This window comes from Tympanuchus pallidicinctus, unplaced genomic scaffold, assembly GCF_026119805.1.
Source record: "Tympanuchus pallidicinctus isolate F22 unplaced genomic scaffold, pur_lepc_1.0 scaffold9, whole genome shotgun sequence".
In the NCBI taxonomy this organism is placed as follows: Eukaryota; Metazoa; Chordata; class Aves; order Galliformes; family Phasianidae; genus Tympanuchus; species Tympanuchus pallidicinctus.
In genome coordinates this window covers 12,066,814-12,093,467 of record NW_026294813.1, presented here as the reverse complement: position 1 = coordinate 12,093,467, position 26,654 = coordinate 12,066,814, and the positions used below count along the sequence as shown (strand labels likewise).

The window sequence follows — 26,654 nt, the reverse complement described above, 5'->3', positions numbered from 1 at the left end:
ACTTACTGCACATGCCTTCCTGCCCTCATACTGGGAGAACTGGTTTATACTCAAAACCACCTTCAAAAACCTGAGTGATTTTTCAGAAACTCCAAGTAAGTAGGGACGCCTTTTTTAGTCAGCAGAAAGCATCTCATTGCCATGCATTGCCTTTTCAATTGGCAAAATGTGCATATGCCCTGTTGATTTCATGTTCTGTATGTGGAAGCAGGGTGCTAAATCGGATAGGAGTTGAGAGGGATATATGATATATGTTTTCTGTACTTAAACAGTCCACTGTTGTTCCGTGGCTGTTCCATCAAGATTAGGAATGTGAAGCAGGGCTCTGTGTGTGCTGCTGTCTGTTTGTACATATAAAACAAGTTTTCCTAAACAAATAAAGATGAGTTAGAAAACAAACCCTTTGTTGTCAAGTTCATATGAGGCTTACTCCAAGAAGCAAAATAAAGGCAATATGCAAGCTCAGTTGCCACTTGCATCCCTTATGTTTATACATAATAGTTTCATGTATATTATGGAAAGCAGAGAAGTGGTGATTTTGTTGGTTTTAACTTTATGTGAGAAAAACACAGATGAGATGTTCTTGAGGATTAAGATATGTAATTATTTTTGTAGGCAAAATATGGATTTAAGTCACTGGAAGAACACAGTTGTTAAATAAGACAAAAGGAACTGACAGTACACCTAAAGTAAAGAAATCCATCAAGGAAATGGATTCAAAAATAGCAAAGAGGGCAAAGAAGTCCAAGTAATAGTACTGGCAGGAAGTTATTGATTGGATTCATTATAGCATGCTTTCCAATATGTGTCAGAAAGAAGCTGACACATTGTGATGCGTGTAACAACATTTTTCATATGATGATTTACAGAAATAGGTTAGATCTTCCACAGGAATGTGGAAAGATGTGGTAGCCACAAGCATATGGTAGCTGGGAGATATGGTAGTCAGGAACAGCCTTTCTTTCGACATACTGAATTTGATTTGCCAGTTAAATATTCATAGGGTGATATCAAGATGAACTAAAATGTTCAGCAGATACAGAATAAAGACCTTTTACTAGAAGGTGGTTTAATAACAGGAAAGTATTCGTAACCTTGGTTTTAAATAGTATTTCTCAAAATACACTGTATAGAGATAGAAGTTCAGAGACCAAAGGAGTGAAATGATGGCAAATAGCCAGCAAAAGTGGAAGAAAGAGAATTGAACACCAGAGGAAATAGTGAGGAATGCAGTGAACATGTTGATGATGTACAGGAGATTTAAAAAAAAAACCAACAATGATGAATAAGAGAAATATAGAATAGATACTTCTTCAAAGGCTGATGAAAATGATGATGGGGTAGCTTTGTTGGCTTTGTCAACATAAATCTGTTTAGAGTCAGGAAGGAATTTGGATAGGATTGACGAGAAATGACGATGAAGGAGAAAGTGATGTTGGATGAAAAGTTTAAAGTTTGTAAATGATCAGTGGAGAAAAAAAACACTCAAAGCTATTTGATGAAAAGTAGATTGTACACATAAGATTTTTAAGGTATGATTTTCACAAACAGCAGTTCACATATCTCGCTATGCTCTGAAGATGCCACTGCTAGTTGAGAAGCTGTTAAACACAAGTGTGAAGTACTGTGCTTGAAATGAAATGGGGAGGCTAGGATGAAAAACCCGAAAGGATTCATTCTTTGTGATAAATTTTAAGGATGCTAATGGTGAGAGAATGATGATGGATGTTTTTCCTCATAGTGCATGAAGAAACCTACGTAATATTAAAAAAAGAAAGGAAAGCCAATTCTCTCTTCTGTTTTTACTAATTGCGACTCTGATGACAAATCTTCTATATGGAATAGATGTTAAAGATGTTAAAATATGAAATTGAACCTTAACTAAGCAAGTGAGATAAAACAAAGACATTCCCAAAACTTGCATCCCCCTTCAAATATCAGCCCTCCTCTTGTTGCAACATATGAGAGTGTAATTGATGCAGGACAGCTAAATGCAATTGCCAGTTAGATGTTCTGCTTATTGCAAATGAAGTTAGGTTACCATATTCATAATTGGTTAATTAGGATCAAGAGAAGGGAAGGAGTGTTTCAGATTTTCTAGTGATACATAAAAATGTCACTGAGTTCAAAGATCACAGAGAAGATCAAATCATATAAGAGTATAATTGCATAAATGCTAAAACCTCAGATTTCACCAGATTTCACAAGTTAATCTTGTTTTGCATCAACATGGTCATTACTGAAACAGCATCCATTTCTACACCATAGAAAGTGGTATTGAAGAGCTGTCAAACAAATTGAAAGCCCTAGGATCATGTTTACAAAGTCTTAAGAAAAAGATCTGATTATAGCCTGTAACTACCTACTCAGGGAAAAAAAGAGTGAATTCCTGAATTTAGCTGACATATGAATATCTGATAATTTGTAAGTGATACAGTAAATCTGGAGGGTACAGTGAAATTTCTTTTCTGAGTAGTAATTGAGAGCAAAGTGGATAAGTGTTGGTGCATTGATCAGTAGAAATGGACAAATAGGAAAGGGGAATGTGTCTGTCTTTTCAGCTGTGGTCACAGCTCTGACATTGCACCCCTGGTACAATCACTTTCCACACAAGCACCAATGTCTTTTCTTAGATACTAACAAGGTTTCTGGTTTGTTGGTGCTTGTGGTGGTGGCTTTTTTTTCCCCCAGCGTTATAGCTCATGCTTTTGTTGCTCTAAAGCTGACTAACGGTAATAGGAATGCTTTTATGCTTTTATTAAAAACTGTAGATTTTGCAACAATTATTATTAGAGTAAGTTAATTTATACTGCTGAAGTACCTTAGTCTGTTTCAAATCAGTTGCTTAAACCTCAGCTATGCATGATTTGTTTTTATGGTAGCTTTGCTAAGCTAGTCCTGTTCTCCTGACTCACATTAGAAATCAGGGTGAATTCTGATTTCTAGCTTTTTTTATGTGTCCATCATTCATTGGTGTGAAACAGAGGGAACAGTTTGTCAGCAAGCATGGGAGCAAGCTCTGGGAACGAGCTTCCTTATTCAGAATACACCTTTCATGTGCTGAAACAAGAAGTAGATTGTATGTTGCTAGTGGTGCAATTAGTTTGGGACAGTGTTCTCTTTACTCTAAACAGGATTGTTGTTGCAGAGTTGATTGTCTTTGCAGTTGTTTTTTTTTTGATGAGTAAATTTTTTACATTATAGTGAAAGAAGATTACAGTGATCCAAAAACATGCTGCAACTTTGCAGATCTCACTTTCTTCAGTACCTAATTTTATTTACTACCTCTGCATTTAAAAATCTCTTGAAGATACTAGAAACAAGATGGAAGAAAAATTTCTTGTCTGTGACACCACTGTTTCATTGAAGAAAGAGAAAAGTGTGTGTGGGAAGCATGCAATCTTGGGAAAGTGTTGGCGCACTATGAAATATTATATCCATGAAACAATGTGGGAAGTTCAAAAAATTTATTGCTTAAGCCTACCATTTCATTTCTCATAGATGAGCTCTGGATGAGGTGAACAAAATGACTCATTCTGTCTTCTGCTTTTCATGATGCTTTTTTCGTGGTAAGACTTCACAGAGTCTTATTAGGGTTTCTGGTGAGGAACAGTTTGTGTGTCACAGAGCTCTACCCGTGCATCTCTATATGTTATTAATTTGTGATGAACATTTTGTATGTCTTTGCTTCCCATTGTCCATCATCAGTCTTCCCAGATTTTTTGTTTAAAGGATATTCATTATTGATGCACTGCTCATGTTGTCTTTCTGTGTTTCAGTCTTTCTTTCTTTCCTTCTGTCTTTCTTTCTTTCTTTCTTTATGTCTTCTTGTCTTTTGTGCAGTCCTTCCTCAGTTCCCTTTTATTTTCTGATTTTCATTTGATCTTTGAGAATTATCGAGTTTAACTGTTATCCTAGCTTTTTTTACAAATTTACTTTCACATGCATTCAGCTGCCTCCTTTCTCACATGTGCTTCATGTTTTCTGCCTGTCATTTCATGTTGCACACAAGTCCAGTCAGCCATAATTCCTTAACAAAGATATATGTGCTAATATAAAGCTAGAAGGTGTTTGCATTGCTGGAGGCTTTCAAAATAGTTGCAGAAGACAATTTATTGCTGAAGAATAGAGAGTGGAATATATTTAGATGTACTGAAATAGATAAGCCTTCAAAAAAGAAATAAGAATTGATGAGTTTGTCAAATTTTGTGGTGCACGTTAGTAGTACTCAGGAGTAGTGGACATCTCTGCCACAAAAAGAAAGGAGAAATGTGGATATATTTTGCCTTTGCTGTCTTCACATTTTTGCCTAGTGTTTCAGTGTTCTCTTTCCCTTCCTGAACCAAACTTATGAAATGTGTACATTAGTTTTGTTTTTTTCATGTCTTTCCAGCAAGAAACATTCTGATAACAATTTTTTTCTTATGATTTGTTAGCAAGATTAGACATCAGTTAAATATGTTAAAAGACCAGAGGCCAAACACATTATTTTCTCTGAAAACTGTGATGAACATTTGCCAGTGCATGTAAAAACTTCTTGTTCAACCTTCTGTCGTTTTTAGAGCAACCTTCAATCATTTTAAAATATTTGATTTAGTATTACAATTCAGGGTTATATTCCCTTGCAGAATAATATATGGAGGGCAGGCTTGCGGAGCTCAAAGTTAGGAAAATGGTCTTTTCAGTGGTAAACTGAGTGAATTCATTTTTAAAGACAAAATTGCTGATGCAATCTCACATCTTTTTTTAAGACAAGACTTGCTTCATGTGATTGCCAAAAGTATGAAAGCTGGAGAGAGTTGAGCTAAATTTGTTCTCTTAATTTCACTTTTTTTTTTTTTTTTTCTAATAAAGAGGCAAATAATGTCTGAGTCTTTGATATCTGTGTTGTTACTAATTTAGTTGAAGTGTAGGTACTTCACTGAAAAGACTGCATGCTGAGTGACAGGTTTCAGGTGAGCCATTATTTCCCTGAAGAAACAGTTTCTTTTTGATCAGTGGATTCATAAATTTACCTTTAAAAAAATAAATAAATAAATAAAAATCAGTACCTTTGACCGGAGAGCAGTGAAGCAGGGAGATAAAATACTCCTGAAACATTATGTGATGGGAGGGAGAGAGTACTTTATGTATTTATCTTATATAAATGCATACGTTTATATACTAGTAATACTCAAAGAAAAAGCTTTGGTTAGTTGCTTTATTTAATACAAGAACTTGCCATGACATTGGGCAGCAAAATGAAAAACAGGATGTTATTTTAACATGTATATGTCAGTGTGACACTGTCACAGGTTGACATGTGTTGTGGAGCCTAAATTAAACTTTTTACAATGTATTTGAAATAGCTAAATACTATTTTGTAATCTTTCTGTCACATTTTAGGTGTGGTTATTAATCATTTATCATGTTTTTGCAAATGTCTATGGTATTTCTCAGACAGAAAATACATCATTTTAATTGCTTGTTAATGTTTAACAAACGCTACAGAAAATTTATTTTCTAATAAATAATTCACAGTTTCTCCTCTGTATGTTACCACATATGTGGAAATTTTTCTTAACTCGATGCAAAAAATATGTTTCCTGGTACTTATTAACACCTCCAAAAAAGTCTTACTGTTTTTGTAAGATTTTGTAATTGCAATCTGTCCATAGAGTTTCTCCAGTACATGTGCAATTGGCTAGAAGAGACACTAATTACAAAACAAGTGCTGTGGTTAAACATAGGCTATTACATTCCGTCTGTAAATACTGAAAGAACTGTATGTTTTATATTTGGAGCTCTCTGTTGTTTGTTGAAGTGTCATTTGTGGAATTAATGCCTTATATGTCTTCTCTCAAAACTGAACTAAATCTGCACACCAAATAAGCTTTCCATCATTATTAGTGTCATAACACATAGATTCTCTTATGTTTTGGACCAAATTCAGAACAGATATTTGTATGGGTAAACAACATTAATTACTTTACCAGTGTAGGTCTCTTACATACAAAATAGGACACCGAAGGAGCCTTAGTAAGTTACAGTCAAAAATTAGAAGATAAATAACTGGGGAATCCCGAGGAAACTGAGGTCAGTCACACGGTGAGTTTACATTGTGTGATCACAGTCTCCATTTTATTCTGTAGTACTGAGTTATCTGTTAATGTGTATAGTGGATAGTAATCACTAGGCAGCTCCTCAGTATTTTATCCTGTTTGTGTTCAGCGTGTGGTTCTAGGTCTGACATTGCACACTGTTCAAACCCTTCTCTGAAAATATAAACTACTCTGTATTTTGCTGTTATCATTGCGGTACATGAAGGATGTCCAGGTTTTCATGTCTTCGTGTCTTGCCTTCTTTCTTTCTGTGAGAGAAAGAACATTATTTATTCCCTATCGTACAGATGGGTGAGAAGGTGAGATAGGGGTCACCCAGGCATTGTTCAACTCTTGAATATTTCAGTTTAAACCTGTATGAATTAGCTTTATATTAGGAAAAGACAGCAAAAGTGTAATTTCCTAAGTATTAAAGAAGGATTTAACTGTCACAAACTGGCTTGTCTCTTTCTCTGTCTTTTCCCCTTTCTTCCATTTTCCATTAATGTCTCTGTTTCCATTTTGATTCCTCCTCATCTCTGCCTTCCTCTTTGGCACTATTCCCTGTTCACTGCTAAATGCCATGTGCTTCCAATTTATACCCTCAGAAGTTGCATGCTTTATCCCAGAGGTTTTCTAGGCTCCTTATCCAGTCTCAGAATTTCCCCATATGCTGAAATATTCTTCATGTCTGCTAGCTTAGTGAATTCTGATTTTCCTTTATGGTGGGCCATTCCTTTCTTGCAGTGTCTCACAACATCCGCTGTGTCCTTTGAACTTCTGCGATGCTTTGCTGTCTCCTTTTTCCATTGGTTGTCTCTTTCTGTACTCTTCTCAACAGCATAGTTCTAACCTGTCCCAGTTCTTCTTTCATCTTCGTTACTAGTCCAATCCCACTGGACTGCTAGCCACGGTGCAGCTTACCCCTGCTATTAGTTTCATGTTTTCTCTGCCATCAGACCAGACCACTGCCTCCTCAACCTGGGTGCACCATCTTGTCAGTCCGTCATTCTGCGTCTACTTTACAAACACAATTAAATTGTAAGTGCAAGTTAGAGGGCTGGAACACACACGGTGGGTTTTCAGGATTTTTGCACTTCAGTAACTATGGTTATAGTACATTTTTTGATCTTATATTTTGATCTAGTTTGGATTAGTTTTTAAGTGAGTGTTTCAGTCTCAAATGTCACTGAGCCATCTTGTCTGACATTTTGTAAGATTAAGCAGACACTGCGCGTGTTGGTGGTTTTTAGATGGTGCAGTGCAGTGGTGGAAAATAAAAGAAACAATTGCTAAGATGAAGTGACGGTTGAGCTAGCCAGCAATTATGTGCCTGATAGGCATTTTGGTATCTCAGCCAAGACCTTTGGGTTTGGTTGGGAAATTAGAAGTCTGGATTTTGCAGATGTATTAAAATTTAGTTTGGGATTTCACAGGAGATTTCTCCAATTTTAACATAGAGCGTTTTTAGGGATTAAAATTAATTTTGACTTAATAAACAAAAAGTCAGCGCTGTACAAGAAAAAGATGTTACTTTGAAAGTACTTTTCATGTTCCTCCAGGATTATTGGGGAAATACACTTGAAAATAAACAAACATACATCATTTTAAAACTTGAATTTTATTACATGTAAATGGAATACAAACTTCAGCATATCTGAGCTTCATTCTAATCTATAAACCATGAATTTTGGCAGGGTTGAAATTTGGCTAAAGTCAATTCTTCCAATCCTTCTTTTAAGTTCTTTCCAAAGTATGTACGTTTTTTTCCTTTGTTCATTGTGGGTTTTTTTTTAAGCAATAAGCCTGCTTAGGGGGCTGATAAGAACAGTCTTAAAAGGTTTTTTTTCTTAACCAGACCTAACTACTTTTTATCCAGTGCTAGTGGGTATTATTCAATTATTCTGATGCTATGAAAAAAATGAATTTTGCATTAAAACACTGTGAAAGCCTATTCTGACCATATAAAGTGTGTATGACTTTTTTTAAAGGCTGTAGAAACATACAACTTCAGTTCCTATCAGTGCTAAAAATATGGGGATTTCTATATAAGTTTAGAAACAACACACATAATGTACAATTTTCTAATCTTGAAATACGCAAACTTCTGTAATGTTTCATTTGTTTGACAAACAGGTACATACAAAGTTCCACTGCAGGCAAGCCCATGCTGCAGGCACTGATACTTCCTGCTTGACATTCTCTTACGATGGTACTGCCCTTGCCAGCCGGGGAGGTAAGTGGTCAAGAGAAACTTTTGATGTATTGAACGTAACGCAGTAAACAAGCCATTAAAGTTGTATCATTTCTAAATGTAATTATTCATGGTGGAGGTAAGAGAATGAAATTAGATACTGAAGGTAGAAACCTGAAGTGTTTTGCAGTTTGCTTATTTTTCTTTGATATGCCATACAATAATTACTGTCTTCCTGACAGTCCAGTGTAGAGCAGTTAGGAAATATATAAAGATAACATTTATTTGGTTTAGTTTCTCATCTTTCTTCTTGCCTACCATTAGTAATACACCAAGAAGGAAATTATTAGCTTAATTAAAAATAAAATGCAACAGATCATATTACTTAGTTCTTTCTGGTAAGATTTTTACTTCTCTAGTAAGAGTGTGTGTGTTGCAGTTATTAATTCTTCAAGCTTTCTAATACAGTGTGCTTTTATGATTTAATTGGAATTTTTTTTGTAGTTTATATTATAAGCATCAAAAAGTGATAACTTGAGGTAAGTGACCAAGATATATTTGAAAGGAAAAAAAATCTATTGGATAGGAAAAACAAACACCTTGTTTTTTAAATTTCAGTTAGAACTGCTATAGAAGTATTGAGAAGGCGATGATATACATGAAAACATTCTCTCCATTATTTTAGATGCACTGGATGGGGCAGCATGTACCTAAAACAACTTTTCATCTGGAGATTTGTCTACCCAGTGTTTTGCTGGCAGGTGCAAGCTTGCAATCCAAGCTGTCTGGATGGAAACCAGCTGTAACCAGAAGCTGTGTGCATGCATTAACATGGCCTCAAGGCCAAATAAACAAGCCTAGTGAGAAGCAGCGTGTGTTAATGTAGGCTCAAGATTGTGCCTAACATATGTGCATGACATCTGGTCAGTTTGGTATGTAGACAGAGTGAGATTACATATACAAAGTACTGTGATAGCAGTATCCACCTACTGCAAACTTTCTGAAGAAGGAGCCGTGATTCCTAGTCTGGGGTGAAATCTACAACTGCATTGTGTCCTTTTCCCTTTCCTGTTCCTTGTGAGTTGAGCAGCATTGGTGACTTTTAAGTGACGTGCAGCTGCTACTGGGTGGTATTTTCACTGTTTACATTTTGTCATGTTTCTAAGATTCCACACATTTATATTTCCTGGATCGCATATTTCAGAGAAAAGTGGCAGTGGTATTGTTAGCCCTTGATAGTCCTTGGCTTACTAGAGCATGTTACTGTCAATTGGATTGTTTAATTGTTGTTCAGCCTCCTGGTATTTCGTAAAGGGTTGAGATAAAAACTCAGTGTGTTCTTACTGAACTGAACATGTGCAATGTGAGAACCTTCTCCTTTTCAGAAAGTGGGTAAACCATCGGTTTGTCTGTTCTGGGCTAAGTAAAATGCTACTTCTGCCAGCCAGTAAAATCCACAAAGACATACTTTACTTGAAATGATGTAAAGAGGAACATTTGTATGCCCTTTAAATATCCACAGCAAATCAAGAGTGCTAATGTTAGGAATATTCAATAGTGCTGTCTTGAAACCTTAGTTTATGTAAATTCACTTATATTTTACATTTATGAATGTAGATACCAGAAATGACCCTTTCACATTTTAATTGCTTGTGGCGCTTGCTTGGTTTTCTTCATCTGTCTCCATATTTTGTGTTGTGCTGGACAGACTTCTACTTATGCTCTGTCTAGCTGACTGTGGTAAAAACTGTATCAGATTTTGATAGTAGTACAGAAATTTGGCCCCTTAGTATGCTTGCAAGTACTACTATTGTCCAGTGCTTTTTTGTTTAGTTTAGTTTTTAATCTCTGCATGATATGCTGCAAAACAAGGAATTTTCTCACCTTATTTTGACTGACTTCTTCAGTTAGTGTTCTAATGTATTACTCTGGATCTGTACCAATAAAAGCAGATGTGGATCCAGCATTCATAGATTAACACACCTGCCAAATGCTCTGGATCAAAGAGAGGACTGTTGTTTGGGGATTGGGGACTCTCATTGAAAGCCCGATTGATTCTCCTGCATGTGATGTAAGATCTGTGTCGGATGTAAGAGAGATGAGGCAGTGCTCAGCTGCAAGCACAAGGGAAAATGAAAAAAAAACAAGGACATGCTTATGAGAATTCCCAGTGTTATTCTTGCTGGGATTTGGTAGCAACTTGATGGAAACTTAAGAAAGTGATGTTTTTACACACTTGTTACCATGAAGGTATGTTTTTTATATAAATATGAAAAAAATACTACTTGGGAATGTTTTCTTCATTCAGAAGGTGAGCATTAGTATTTGGGGTCCTTTTATAATATACATTTCTGACCCCTGATCTGTACAGAATCCGCTTTTATTATAATATGAAACTACGACTTTATTAATTTCATGAACCTGTATTAATTTCATGAGCTATATGTTGGTTTGTCTGTAAACTTCAGTAGAAAAATAATTTTATGTATAGAGAGGGTGATAAGAGAGGATTTGGTTATGTTGATACAGATGTTGGTGAGAGCTGTTACAGATGTAAGTGCAGAACTCCTGATTTGTGACTTTTCAAATTCTCTGTCTTAGCATTGTAAGATCAGGCATGATCCTGACTGCAGTGCCTCAAAAGGCTGTTCTTTAACTTTTGTAGCTCCTTTTGCTAAACCAATACAGAAAGCAGAAGTCTATATTTTGCCGTGTAAGATGTTTCTCCTCACATATGCTATAAGCTTTAGCAAAAGGGCTCTGAGTTTATAAACATGATATATTCTCATACTCCGTTATGGTAAGCCTTTTTTTTGCTATATTTTCTTCTTTTAAATCTCAGTGCTTTTGTTTTGTTGTTCTCTAGAATGATCTTTGTGAATGGCATCGAGTGCACCCACAGCAAGTTTGCAGATGACAGCAAGCTGAGCGGTGCAGTCGATCCATTGGAGGGAAGGGAAGCCATCCAGAGGGACCTGAACAGGCTGGAGAAGTGGGCTCATGAAAACCTAATGAGGTTCAGCAAGGCCAAATGCAGGGTACCTGCATTTACCTGGGCAATCCCAGGTATTTATACAAAACAGGCAAAGAACCCCCTGAAAGCAGCCCTGCAGAGAAGGACTTGGGGGGCTTGGTGGACGAGAAGCTGGACATGAGCCAGCAGTGTGTACTTGCAGCCCAGAAGGCCAACTGTGTTCTGGGCTGCATTAACAGAGGAGTGGGCAGCAGGGAGAGGGAGGCGGTTGTCCCTCTCTACTCAGCTCTTGTGAGGCCCCATCTGCAGCACTGTGTCCAGATCTGGGGTTCCCAGCACAAGAAAGACGCAGAGCTCTTGGACTGTGTCCAGAGGAGGGCCACTAAGATGATCAGAGGGCTGGAACCTCTCCTATGAAGAAAGGTTGAGGGAACTGGGCTTGTTTAGCTTAGAGAAGAGAAGGCTGTGGGGAGATATTGTGGCCTTCCAGTACTTGAAGGGAGCACATAAACAATAAGGAGAACGACTGTTTATAAAGGTGTGTAGTGATAGGACAAGGGGGAATGGTTTTAAACTGAGACAGGGGAAGTTTAGTTAGATATTAGGAGGAAGTTTTTCACACAGAGGTTGCTGACACATGGAACAGGTTGCCCAAGGAGGTTGTGGATGCCCCATCCCTGTAGGCATTCAAGGCCAGGCTGGATGCGGCTCTGGGAAGCCTGGGCTGGTGGTTGGCAACTCTGCAGGAGGAGGTTTGAAACTAGATGATCATTGTGGTGCTTTTCAACCCAGGCCATTTTATGATTCTGTGAGGTTTTTTTGCATTGAATTTTGCTTTCAAGACAAGATTCCCTCTTAAAATAGGATCTTCTTGAAGGCTGTTGCTGCCTTTAAACTTCTCAAATTTCTGACAGGTCTTTATATTGGCAAAAGCTTTTGCTTCTTTTGGGTCTGTTTGCATCCATTTACTTGGTCAGTATCTTTTGGAGAAAAATAAATAAAGATAAAATCTTTGTAGTCTTAGTGCACTGGCCTTAATTTGACAAAAAGCAGTTTGCAAAATGCCTGGCTTGGCTCATTACAGATTCTAGGACTTAATTATTATGCCCTCCATATTTATCAAGAGGAACAGTGTCTGACCTGATCACATTGAACTACAACCTGGTTATTGGTATCCTTCTTATTAAAATTCTTATTAAAAGAATAGTTTGAAATACTTTTTAATAAGGCTGTAAAAGTTTTAAAAAATTCTTCCAAGCCTTGGAGTAGCCTGCTGTGAAGAAAAATATTGAATTTTCTAAGAATGAATTATTTTGAATGCTTTGCACTGAAATGCGTAACTTCCAAGTTTGTTTATATGTTTTTGTTTAAGGGTAACTGTTTTGGCTGTGTAAGAAGTAGCTAAAAATAGATCAGTTGTACTGCAGCTGTAAAAGAAACCCATTAAGCACTGATGGAAAAAAATCCTTGAAGTTGCGAAGTATTAATATGTATACTTTTTTAGTGATGGTGATTTCAGCTCCTAGTGCAAATTAAATCCAAGCATCAATACTTATATTTACAGAACAGAAAAAAATAATTTAATCATTAATTTGGAAAATCTTGTATTATTCTTAAAGATGGTTAGAGATTCAAGGCATTGGCCAAGTTTTCTAATTTCTCCCTTTCACAACTGACTATTTCTGTGGTCTTTAAGACAATGTTGATTTGATATCACCCAAAATTTCTTGAGATTCAACCAGCAGAGTACACTTTTTGTTAGTAGGAGAGCTGTATCTAAATGTCTGTCAACATCTCCAGCTCAAGCCTGGCAGGACTACACCTTGAAGATCGTGTCAAGGGTCATGCCACTGGGAACAGAGCAGTCTTGATTGGTAGCCTTAGATCTATCTCTGCCCAGGAGATTTGCAGGTCAGCCAGATGGTTTGCAAAAAATAAAGTGCTGGTTCTTTAGATACCTATGCACCAATATCTTGATGATGTGTTCTTTTGTTGAGGGTGGGAGGAGGAAAGGGAAGGTTCATGTTACAAAACCAAATGTTTTGAAGTGCTTGGTATGGTGTATGCTATGATATTCCCAAAATAGAGAGTCACCATTTTTTCTTTCTCGTCATATTTAGTTTCCCAATGAAAAGAAATATACTCTGCTCTAGACATCATTTATTTAAGTTGTCCACTTCTTAAAAATATTTTGTAGTTAGAAGTTATTCTAGTCTTAATATAAACATACATGATGTACGAGGCCACACATTACTGCTTTCCCTGTGAAGGAGACTGCTGGCCTTGATTTCTTCTGTTGTGGAAAGTCAGATTTATTTATTTATTTGTGTTTGCATTTTATTTCCAAGGCCTACTTTGAGTTCTTAATCTCAGAGCCTGAGATTGCCTAGAACACTCCTGAACAAAATAATACTAACACTAATATTACTAATGACATTATATTATACATTATATACATATATAATTATATTAGTAGTAGTAGTAGTATGTAATATAATAATAATAAAACTATTATTATTATTATTACATTCCAGAAGGGATTGTGCTTAGTAAGGAAGCATGTCCATGCCACTCATCTACTTGCCACTTAGATTATGAACAATGTATAACTTTTTCCTTAAATTATTCTTAGGGTATTTTTAATTTTTAATCCTAAAATTATTCTTAAGCTATTTTTAATGTTGTTTGAAAGTTCTTCTTTTCACCCTTAAAAGCACTGATGTCAAATAAAGAAGATTCCTAGGTGTCTATGTGAGATGGCTCAGGGCTCAAATTCTCATGCTTAAAATACGTATTCCAGAAGGATGACCAGCAGACATGTTGATCTCTACAAGAATAACTAACTTTTCTTTTTTTATTTTTTCGTGCTCACTTTGTTAATATGTCATAACTTTTGGGAAGGGAATAAACACTCTGACTTTTACGGGTGTGCAGAATCGCACCGTGTTTATCAAACACAGATGAGAATGGCTATAAATGTTTTACTGTAACCTCAGCTTTGGCTTTTATGGCCAAAGGTGTTGTGGAGAAGTGTGAAAAGGTTTAATTATAGTAACCTTGGGCTCACTTCCTTCCTTCCTACCCCTTCCCCAAGGACTTCTGGCTGATTGCAGGCCCTGTTTGCCAACAACTGAAGCTGTAGTATGTTGCTGTTTGCGGGATAAAGAAGCAGGAGGGTTTCACTGCCTTCAGTTCTTTCTCATCATTTTCACTGCCACTAAGGCACAAAATCCTACCAAAAACATTCCCATTTTGAATGCTTCTACCATATCATTGTTTGTTAAATTCTTTATTGCTAACTTTTGTCTCTCTTGTTTCACAGGAGATGATACTTTAAAGATATGGGATATTAGACAATTTAAAAAGCCTCTTCATTCAGCTGAAAGACTGTCTAGCTTTTTTCCAATGTAAGTACTTTTAAGTTATTCCAGTTAGCAGAAACAGTGGTAGTTGTGTTATAGAGGAGAGACTTTGAATGTGTATTAAGAAATGAGTTGTTCCAAACTCATATGAGAAACGGATTTTTCTCACTTCTCAATAGGTCTGGAGCTGTGGAGAAAAAAACCTGCACAGAGAGGACTGTGCAGTAATGTTCTTGGCTATTTTAGGTCTCAACAACTGCTTTCAAATATCTCCTATTTCTTCTGATAATTTGTAGCTAGCTATGCTTATTTTATGCAGTTTTTTAGTCTCATATATCTTATGTCTAATTAGATTTAGAAACTTATCAGGAAGAGGCCACTTTGCCTTGTGTTTGTGTAATGAGATATATCAAGTGAGCCTCATTCCTATTTGGTCTATGATTAATTAAAAGAAAAAGCTAGATTGAAAAGCAGACATAACATAGAGGTGCATGGTATTAACTCAGGTTATGATGTTAGAAGTGCTGATTACTCTGCTCTTTGGTACTAATATGGTGTATCATACTGAATATTGCTAAGTATCGAATTTGATGTTTTTATTGGTATTAGCTGCACATTTATACACGTAGCACAGTCAAATCCAACTCTGCTGAAAATTTATACTTTTAGAACAAGTTCTTGGAAAAGAAAACTAGGGACAGGTCAAACTTGAAGTCACAACCATTCACTGTATTTTGTAGCACAGAGGAAAAATTTAAAAACATTTTTTAGCAACTATATAAATGAAACTGCTGTGCAGCATTTAAGAATGTATCATCAATGAAAACAAAAACTGATTTAATTTCTCGCTGAATGATGATAACTAGATTTGAAAGGATTATTTTGTTTCTTTTCTACATGGAAAAATTGGCAAGGCTTTTGAGAGAAAGAGGAGTTTTGTGGGGGGAGGGGTTATGTTTGTTTGGGGTGTTTTTTTGCCAGTTTTGCACATTCTCTGCACAGTTGTGATTATAAATGTGAACTGTGCCCAATAACTATAGTAATATATGACAACTGACAGACGATGTCTTTATAAGCTTTGTGTGAAAAGGAATAACAAATAGGATTATTTGTAAGGAATGGAATTTATAAATTAACTGCACAGTAATTTCTGGCTTGCTCAGTGTGGCGGTGTATTTTTTTTTTAACAGGACAGATTGCTGTTTCAGCCCGGATGATAAAATACTTGTCACAGGGACCTCTGTTAAGAAAGGTGGTGGCAGTGGGAAGCTTTTCTTCTTTGATCGGGGGACGTTTCAGAAGTTGTATGAGATAGAAGTTACCGATGCGGTATTTGTTTTAATTTTCTTCTATCCACTACTCAAAATAAGAACGAAATTCATTTCATTTTTCCCCATATACAAAGTAGTACCACTGCTGTAAAGTATTCTTATTCAATATTTGCAAGAGTTACGACTATGAGTGCTATTCTCCCTATAGAATTAATCTTAGGACGAGACCTTTGATCAGTGGAAGACTTCTGCTTTGGTGTTACTACTATATTGTTCAAAGGTTAGTGTGAACTTTTGTGAAGTGGGGCACAAATTTTGGCCATATTGACATTTATGCTGTTCATTCCACCATTCTTATTTTATTATTATACTTTCTTATTTCAGACAAATACGTTTTAGATATAGGTTTTATATGCACGGCAACTTTTATTTAGAGTTATTCCTCCAAAGTTAACATAAACTAGCTTTTAAATCCTCCTCCTGTGGAACATACTGATCCTCAGTGTGTTCATATTTCTGTTGAATGTTGTTTTTTCTGATACTAGTATCACAACCAAGCATGCATAACCATTTTCTGGGACAAAATGTGAATGCCTCCATACTCCCTCTGACAGATCGAAGGAAACAAACTATGTAAGATAAAAGTATGGGACGCAGGTTCTTGTGAGAGCTGTTCTTTTCTGGGGCACAAGAAACAAAATAACTTAGCAAGTCCATTCACAGTGGTGGCATCTTCATTTGCTAGTGAGAAAGTTGGTAACAGAGGACAGAAACTTCCACTGAGATTTAAGATTTCAAGAGTGAGAAGCTACCTAATTTGAATGTAGCTGTCATTGAATAACTTTGTTTTACAGAAAAACTGTTCTTCAATTCTTTGAAATAGAAGGTCTGCTCATTTTTTCAGGTAGATAATACAAAAGGATCCAAGACAGATTGTTTTGCTGATGACTTTTCTCAGAATCTGGAGATACAATTGCTTAAAAATGTGGGAGGAACAAAAGAGTTGAGAACTAGCAGTAGGAAGTTGTTGGAAAAACAAGATTACGCGCCCATATGTGACTTCAGTAGGGCCACTCAGACAGTAAAAATTTAAGTATGTGTACAAATCTCAGCAAGTTCACAGTTTTTGTACTGTAAGTTTCTATAGGTGTTTATATTTATATAGTACTTTTTAAAACAGTAATAAATTATTTTTGCCTATGGAGTTTTAGTGCTGCTGTTTTTCTTCATCTGTACTTATAAAACTTAAGTGTCATTTTCCTACTTGGAATATAAAGGATCAAATGAAAATAGTGGAAATAATAGATGAAGAATTCAATCTCATAAATGCTGATTTTACGATGTAGTTTTCAGTGAGCCAGCACTAACAGTACCTCTACAATCACTGTCCAGCTTCCAACTTCAACTCTACACATGTAAGAAAAACATAGTTAAACATTTTGATGTGAGTCTAAAAGAAGAAAAATTACTGTAAGTAGTGTTTTAAAATCAAAACAGTGTATTTTTTCAAAATTTTTCTGTTTTTTATATTCTTTGATTTTTTCTACTTTTCCTTCTCAAATTGCAGTGTTAGATGAATTACAAATGAGTAAAGGCATGCTAAAAGCAAACAAAGATTAAAGGCTTTTGTACTTTATGAGCAGCACATGCCATTTATTGAAATGATCCTTCAAGTCTATATATACAAATTGATTAATTGATAAGATTAGTATCTATAAATTGATAGGTTTGTATCTTGTGTGTAGTTTATCAAATCGTTTTTTCAGCAGCTTAATAATTAATGACTGTGTTTGTATTGACTTATTTCTTGGTTGCCATGTTCTCCTTAAATGCTTTCAAAAATGCAGGTACAACTGTTAGTGATATTAAGGATAGGTATCTACTACTGCCTGAGACTTTTTAACTAAATATCAAGCATCTTTAGTATGTTATATATCGCTTAAATATGTAATTGCACTATTTTTTTGTTGTTTTTTTAGTCTTTATGTATATGAAGTTGCATTATACCATTATGTGTAGGAAAAGAGCACAAGTACACCAGTAGTTGTCTCTACAAAGAGCTCACTTTCATGAAAGTGACTTCAAATAGAGTTACTTCAAATTGCTGAAGAAGGGCATCATTAGTCATTTATTTCAATGAAAATTATAAGACTCTTGGCAACAATTGTTTGCCAGCTTACTGATAGAATGGATTTAAATCAGAGTAACAAAAAATATGCTGCGAAGAGAAAACATAAACAGTTAATATGTAACTTTTTTTGTTTCACAAGGCATTTTTTTAAGAAAGTCTTCAGTATTCTCGGTAATTTTAGTAATCTAGGAAAATGGAAAACAGTTAAGAACAGTAAAAATTATCTTAAACCTCTGTGGTAAATAGCCAGTGCAATTGGCCTGTGAATGAACCTAGGAACTAAGGGGAAAATATTTAATGGGAATGTTTAACCAAAGCTGTGTGTGACATTCCTTTCCATCATACCACACAAACCTTTTTTTCACCTTTTCTTTCAAGTTTCCATGGGAAAAACCATTACTGCTTCAGAGCTGCTGGAGTGAAAAAACTTGTGGTTTCACTAATGGACTAACAGTCTGATTAGTCTCTTCTGTTGTGGCTGGGAACACAGTACTAATTAAATCTCAATATCATGCATAAGGGTTGGTGGTTTTTGGTCACCATTTGTAGCTTTGTCACCATTTGTAGTTACTGCATAACTACACATAGCATAACTACTACATTGTCCAAATACTGAATGCTGCTCCACAACGTAAGCATTAGGCACTTCTCTAGAACTAGTAATGGTTCTTGAAGAAAAACTAAGTACCTGTAGATAAATGTCAGATGTGATGCAGTCCATGAGCTTTGTCTCTGGCCAGCACCAGTATGCCTGCACGACACGTGCAGAAGGCAGATACACAGCGTTGTTTTTCTCGGCTGTCCTCTTATATCTCCAGTGATCTGTGACTTGGAACAGTCTGGACACAGACAAGAATTCTGTGGTTAACAGCTTTCAGTGGAGTTCTCTCGGATCTTATCAGGGGGTGAAACAATCGTGTTACAGGATAATTGCAGGTTTGTTTACCTGCTGCTGATTAAATCAAAACTCTGGGGTCAGAAGTGCCTCTGAGGCTCTCTGTGCAGTATTTCACCCTTACTCTGGTTCAGTCTCTAGTGAAGCGATTGGAAATGATGAGGAGAGTAACCATAGTTGAACTGGTTAAAATATAAAGAATTTATTTCTTAGCTTTTGTTTTTGAAATCAAATATTTGTCCTGCTATGGACAAAATACAAGTCTTCATCGTCCTATGCATATGCCACTTTTTTGTAGATTTTCTGTCACGATTTACGTTATTGTGGTACAATAGTCAGAAAGCAGTTATTTTGCAATCACCTCAAATAGCCACAAGAAAACATTTATAAAAAAACATTTGTAGGTTATTTGTTTGTAAGGTTTCATTTTTCAGGATCTATGTAATGGACTCTTTTTGGAATGAAAGGGAGGTTTCATTCACAATCAAGAAGCATTTATTCCTAATTCTTGGGTCAATTTATGCAAATGCGAGATCTTCATGAGAATTAGCTATAAATACCTACTGTATGGGAAACAGTGTTGTCTACATATTTGCCCCCTATGTTACATTAATTTAATATAGCTGTGAACACTCACTTGAATCACTCTCACGTCTGTCATTCATTTATCTGATTCAAGTATATCGACCAGTAATTATTCTTACTAGAGGCAAGATTGATTTTGGCAGCAGTAGAGCAGTCTTTTTTGCCATACAGAAAGGAGATGGAGTACACTCAATTAGTGACAGGCAAGAATAGGCACTAAAGAAATATATTGTACAATTATGGAAATTACTATTTTTAAATGAAAATGTGAGTAATTCAGTAAAGATGCTGAGGTTATGTATACTAGAATGAGATATTCAGATTTTAAAATATCCATCAGGTTTTTGTAGATAAGCAGCAGTCCAAAATCATATATTTATGCTTGTTTGGGGAATCATATTTCTGTTAGGAGCATTCTTCAGTATTTTCTTAGTTTTTCAAAATAAGTAGAAGTTATAACTTCTGAAAATCTCTCTAAGGGATGTTTCCGGAAGGTCTTGTGAGGCAAGCTATAAATAAGCCTTCATTTTAAATTAAAGAATGAAAAGGAAAGAAAGAAAAAGAAATATGAAACTTCCAGCACCCTTTATGCAGAGTTGATATAGGATTGCAGTATTCCTTTCATTGACCTCAAACGATATCATTTACTGTTTATAAGGCAATGTAGTATGTGAAAGGGCTTTTCCACTGCGGCCCAGTTGATGAAGATTTAAAGCTTTTTAATAAAAGGAAAATAAATTATTTTAACTTAGGGGAGATATCATTATGGTATGTCGCGTTTTTTTAACTTATTTCTTCTGTTTGGAAAGAGGATATAAATTTCACAATAAAGAAGTAAATGCGATATTTAAGGTCTGGTTAATTTTTGCGACAATTAAAGTAAAAACTATCTATTATAAGATATGAATAGTGGGAAGGTGTTTTCTTTTTTAATGAGGTAGCTTGTCAGTTTTTATTCCCTGCTTTCGTATATATAAAGACAGTGTAGTCCTTCCCTCCTGTATTCTGCAGCAGCACTTACTTTATTTTAGGGGAGCTGTCACTAGAGATTTGAGGTATATGAGAAAGATGAACTGCGCAGCTTTCCTCACTGTAACAGTGGGGGTTGTACATGAGAGCTGTCTGCCTTAGTTTTGCAATATATTGTTGTGAAAATGTGACTGTAATTCTCACTGAGCAGGTGTCTGAAAATGTTTGGCCTTGCAATTACAAGAAGAACAGTTTATGGCTCTGATTGTGTCTCTTTCTCTGTACATCAATTAATACTCATTACTCAGTGATTCATTTCAGTTCTCAGAGTGTTTTATAGATGTGCATTGAAAGATGCATGATCCAGCATTACTATCCATGTGTTTTACATTGGGATCCTGTTTTAAATTATTGGCCTCTGAAAATGTTATTTGGACTTTTCAGGTTTCTAAATAGAAAATAATAAATTTTATCAATTTCTGATCCCTTTTCTATTGAATGTTTCCACACGTTTTCTCAGTCATGTTTCATAAGGGAAAATCATTGGTATTGTTTCCTCTACTGCTATATTCTCATGAGTATTTTAAATCTAATGATAGCAGGTCACTGCATTCTAGATATTTCCTAAATTCCCACCATATTTATTACACTTGGCTTTTCTCCTTGGGTGAACTCCAGTGGAATCTCAAATCCAAAGATTTTTGCAATTGTGGCTTAAAGTGTATTTTTAATATCATATTAGAATGTTTCTGTTGTATGAGCAGCCTTTTTTTTTCATAGTCTGCATAGTTTGTATAGGTACCATCCTTTGCTCAAAAGAAGAAAGGTGGAAGATTTGTGTGAGTACACTAGGATGGATTCATACCTTCATTATAAAATGGAAGAACTTGAAAGTCACTGCATTAATGTCTTTCCTAAATGCAGAAGCAGTTTGAAGTTGGTAGATGGTCAAAGAGAAATGGGGGTTGAAGGATTCTTTGCTAGTGGAAAGCTGTCTTTAGCTGTTAGCATCCAAACATTGAAATATTTGAAATAATTTGAAATGTAATCATTATTGTTTCTTAAGAAAAAAAAGCAATAATAAGAAGCCAGTAAGGCTTACTACATAATATTATGAGCGTCTTAAACTCCTTCGTGTTTAAAAGATGTTGCACTGCACAAGCAGTTCTTCATCAGGAATTTGTAACTCTTTTAAACAAGATTAAAGAAAATAGATCTTCTAAATGAATTAATTGCCTGCATTTGCAGACTGGACTTATTTCCTTCATCAATGTTGTAAAAATTCAGTTAAAACAAATGTAAATGTTCAATCAGAAAAGCCCAATTTGTCTGCTGTTATAGTGCCCTACAATTACGGACTCCATGAGCACAGTCAGAATGTCAGTTTACACGTTCAGTATCTACCCTGCTGACATGCCTCTTATCTGACTGTCTGAACAGCCAAGTGCAGCAAATCTGAACAGCACTGTTCAAACAGGACCTGTCACATACCGTCATGGCCACTGAAGCAGAGCTTGCATGTAAGAAAGAAATGTTGTTAAAGTTTTTCTTTTCCTAACTGAAAATATTTTCTTAGAGCAGCACCTGTTGCTATCATTATTGTATAGCTTCAAAACAGATTCTGCAGGAATTATTTAATAGGTTTATAGGTTTGGACAGGGAGAAGCAGCAAGGGGGAACTGTGTTTCTGTATTACCCTCATTCAATTTTTAAGTGTCTACAGAGCTAGTACTGAACTTTCAAACTAAAATTCTGAAGATTTGTTGACGAGTTTTAGAAGTTTCTGTCTGCTGTATCATTCTGTACAGGGAATATTTAATTTGGCTTCCAGAATCCTTTATCCTGAACTGGGGAGTTTTATGTAAATAGCACAACATACTGTAACACAGATTCTCATTGTGTTGCTCCATTTAGTTTTCTGTTTTTCTTATATAGTTATTTTGGCCCTTGTGGGCTGCAGGGGATTCACCTGACCAAATATAGATGTCTACAGCTGATCCAGTCACCCTTAGCTCCCTTTCTAATAAGCAGAGAAAATAAACACATACAGACTGTGGTTTATCTCATACTAAAATAGATACCTAAAATAGGTTAGATGAAGGCCACTGTAAAATGCTGATTTATCTGCATTAACTGTAAAGTGAGGCAGTAGGGTACAGACATTTAGAGTAGACCTATAAAGTTGTAGGTATCTGAAGTTTGGTGAGATAAGTCCCACTTAACATCTTCACTTCCCTCTGCTGGTGTTGATTCTCTCCTACTAAACTTTTCACCTCACTTGTTCTGATCTTCTCAATTGCAAAGTTAGATAGTAGGCTACTTCTGCATTCGTGTTGATTTAAGGATTTATGACCTTAGGCAATATATATTGAGAAAATGCTGCCGCTCCATGGAAGAACCATGATAGATGAGACTCAAATGTAAGCTCTCCTAATAGAACCTGATTTTCAAACATAATATTCAAAACATCAGCATCTTCACCATATGATTACAGAACATTATCTAAATTTGAACAGACTTATTTTTGATCAGTGAAAATACCATCAAACCTACAGTACATTCTTCAACTGATGAAATGTGTGGAAGTCTAGAATTTGTATGTTCTCTTTCCTGTTTTGCAATTAATCTCTAATTGACAGTATCTTTTTTTACAGTGGTAAATTACCAGCACGTGGCAAATAGCTTGTGAGGAAATCATTTTTGCTTTTTTCAGCTTGCAAGTGGGATGTTGACTGCACACTCACCACAGATATAGTGCGAGTATCAGCTGTATGTTAGCATCATTCAGCAAAGATTTCTGCCCTCTGAGTATGGTTTCTATCGTGAAAATAAATAACATCTTCTCCACTTGTCAGTCTGGTTTGTACTTTCATTCAGACAGTTTTCTTTTAGCTAACTGCCATGTAAGCAGACATGAATTCACTTAACTTAGCCTAAAAGTGTGATAGCTGCAGTTTTTGTGGTGCTGCCACAGGGGAATGAAAGACTGTATCTGAAGTGAAGAGAAAGGAAAAATTGAACAGGTTTATTCCAAGAGTGCATTCCTAACGTAGAAGCACTTTTTTCTTCCTCTGCCCTGCTTGGCAGAAGAAACTATGCCAATGAACCTAAGTAAGCTGGTGCATTATTATGGATTATCATGAAATGCACTTCACATGAAATGTTCAGTTTCCAATACAAATGTGTGGTATTTAACCTTAAAATTTTACTGTCTTTAGGAAAAAGAGGTTGATTCCAAAGAAAACAGTTCCTGACTGACAGGCGTTAAGACCTTCTTATGGAGGGAAAAGAAATTAAAACATCATTAAAACATGGGGTAAAATATGACCCCATCTAAATTAAATTTTACGGTAGCAAGGAAAGAATATAGCTCCTCTGAGCTGAGTGCTGCTGAAATGTATAATGATTCCTATTTATGCCAAAAATAGGCCCTTGGAATGTTTTGGAAAATGATGAGACTTGATACGATGCCAGTCTTGCAACAAACAATGACCTCTGTACTCCAGTTATCAGTGCACGCACAGGCATACAAACGGTGTCTGTTTAATAAAATTCTGCTAATAGCAAAAGATTGCTGAATATCTTGGTGCTTATTTACATATTTCTTTACAGTTACATTTTGTTGTATGCTGGTTAAATTTTCAGCTGAAATGCAAAAAATTAAGAAGTCCATACGTTGTACAGCATCAATTCACAGACGTGTAAAATGTTAGTAAGAGGAATGAGAGAAGACAGCGGTAGAGGGAATCCTTAATTTTCTTTAGCTATCTTGCAGAAAAGTGAAGGAGGATAGAAATGAGCAGTACTTTTTAGAGACAGTCTTTGTGCATGTTGTCCTTATTCTGTTGTGTAACAGGCAACCTTAGGTTTTCATAGGTTCAAACCATCCTAGAGAGGTTAAATGGCTGCCTCCACTCTTGAATGTGGCAAAAAAACATTTGCAGGTGTTAGAACTGATGTTCCTGTAAAGGTCATACATACTCTGTAATAGTGGGAACTACTAAGAATTGCTGGATTTGCTTTTTTTGTTTTTTTTCTTGATGTGCTTTGTGTTTGTGTATGTTTTCCATAGATCCTTTTTGCTTTACAATAGGAGGTTGAGGTATATATTAAATACTTCAGGGCTACAGAAAATATGGCATGAATCTTTTGTTCTTACACAAGAATTGTTCTGCTCATAATCAGACAAAAGCCAGGACTACTAGCTGTGTAGCTGGGAAGAAGTGAGACTGACCTATTAACACTTGGCTTGATAGTCTCATGAAACCTTTCCCTCATGTTGATGACCAGCTTGGCAAGCCTTGCACCAGTGATATCTGACTTGAATCCCCCAGCCAATTGCTTCACTTTCCTGTTTGTCCAGAGGACAGAAGGAGTGTCAGCATAGACTGCTTCCACTCTCGTTTGGATGGCTGCGGGAGCAAGAAACCCTGATCTCCAGAGGAGCTTTTTCTGACCTTCACTAAGGAGAAATACCATTGCCTCTTTGTGGCAGCTGAGATGTGGGAAAGCTTCTGTTACTGGGTGGAAAGGGGAACCATCAAGGAGCTAGTGCAGGAACAGGCCACAGCAGGTGTTGCGCGATGTCTAAATCGCAGAAAAGAGTAGGCAGTGCTCGTTCCGTCCTGGTTCTGTTCTGTCCTGAATGTTTTTACTTGAAGTGTGGGCCAGGAACTGAATTCTGTCATCACTGCTGCAATCTTGAGCTGTCTTTATAACCAAAGATCCAGGAGAATTCTTTCAGTCCTTGACATCAGTCTGCAGTTTTATGACCTTACCAGCCTCGTGGTTTCATCGTAGTGGTAAATTTTCCATTCCTATGCAACAAATCATTTTAATCTTTTCTTGCTGACCTTGTAAAATGCCCTCTCTGCATTGTTTACCCCTGTAGGGGTGTTAGCCCAAGTGTTCTGGACAGTTTCAGTTGAGGCAATTAGCTCTTGCTTGCTGAAAAATCTGTTTCAGTTATTCTTCACTTTGCCTATTAAACACAGGAGTCTATTTCTAGGCCAGAATAAATGTTCCATTCTGTGTTACAAATAATTCTGTTTCAGGCTGCAGCACTGCATTTAGAGAGCAGTTCTGTCAAAGCACAGGGACATGCGCAGTACCAGCAATGCCATTTGAATAGTTGCCTACTGAACTAGGCCTACTGGAAAATAACCTAACAGAAATATTATGTGATGTAGTTTGGTGTTTACCTGCACCAGCATCTCTGTTTGTGCAATACAAAGAGAAGCACACAGGTGAAAAAAGACTGTAAGGGACTAATTATAAGCCCCACATGAACTGGGACTGCAGCTGTTTCAGAAGAAATGCAAATGGAATGGAAAACAAGGGAGAAAGCACTTTTGCCTGCCACCTTTGTACTGATGAGTTTTATGGTTAAAGATTACCGCATACTATTAAGCTTTTACATTATTACAGGTGGATTGTCTATCATTGGTGCTAATTTTCAAACTATATGAAATTTGAAGCTTTAGTTTAAAACAAAGTTGAAAGTATTGCTTAGGCAATTCAGTTTTTCTGTTTAACGTAATGGCATAGCTGCTTTCAAAAATTTTTCCACTAGTTTCAAGGACTAGCTAGGTATAGCTAGTTTTAGGCTGTTGTTTAAGAAAGAAGATGTGTTGATCCCAAATGGAAAAAAAATATGTCATTAAAATTCCATTGGTTTTTAAAAATTCTTTTCTGTCAGTCATTATTATAAGATAATCTGTTATCTGAAAATAATGACAAAGGCCTCCTCTCAACAACACCCACTGAATCTGTCCTAAGTTCTTTCTCAATATTCTGTTCACATTTTTAATATTCTCCCTGCCTAACTTCATAGCATTTTTTTCAGTATTTTCCAATAGAATCATAGAATCACCAAGATTGGAACTAATGCAGACTTCTGAACTTATGTATGCAGTAAATATTATCAAAGACTTTCTGGATTGATTTCATTTGAAGATTTTAATATTTTGACTACAGTATTTTGAATCATTTTACAGATTTTGAATCATTGCTACTAATTGTATTTTGTAAGTGATGTATATATAAGTGCTGTATTTTAAGATAGATCAGTCTTATGATTAAACAGCTGGACAGCTCAGTCTGTGGTTAGAATCACTTTGAGGACTTTTATGTCAGGCTTGCAGGACTTTATGTTTCAAAGATATGCTGTCCAATACCTTCAGCCTTTACAAAA

The 26,654-nt window shown here is 36.0% G+C and overlaps 1 protein-coding gene across 1 annotated transcript in view; it reads left to right on the top strand.

Moving 5' to 3' along the window:
- The window catches only part of WDR70 (WD repeat domain 70), a 147,994-nt gene that overhangs the window by 101,978 nt on the left and 19,362 nt on the right, over nt 1–26,654 (top strand). Inside the window, exons 11-13 of the mRNA XM_052670354.1 lie at nt 8,217–8,316; nt 14,571–14,655; nt 15,801–15,939. Coding sequence (XP_052526314.1) covers nt 8,217–8,316; nt 14,571–14,655; nt 15,801–15,939 — 324 coding nt within the window. The remainder of the gene's footprint in view (nt 1–8,216; nt 8,317–14,570; nt 14,656–15,800; nt 15,940–26,654) is intronic.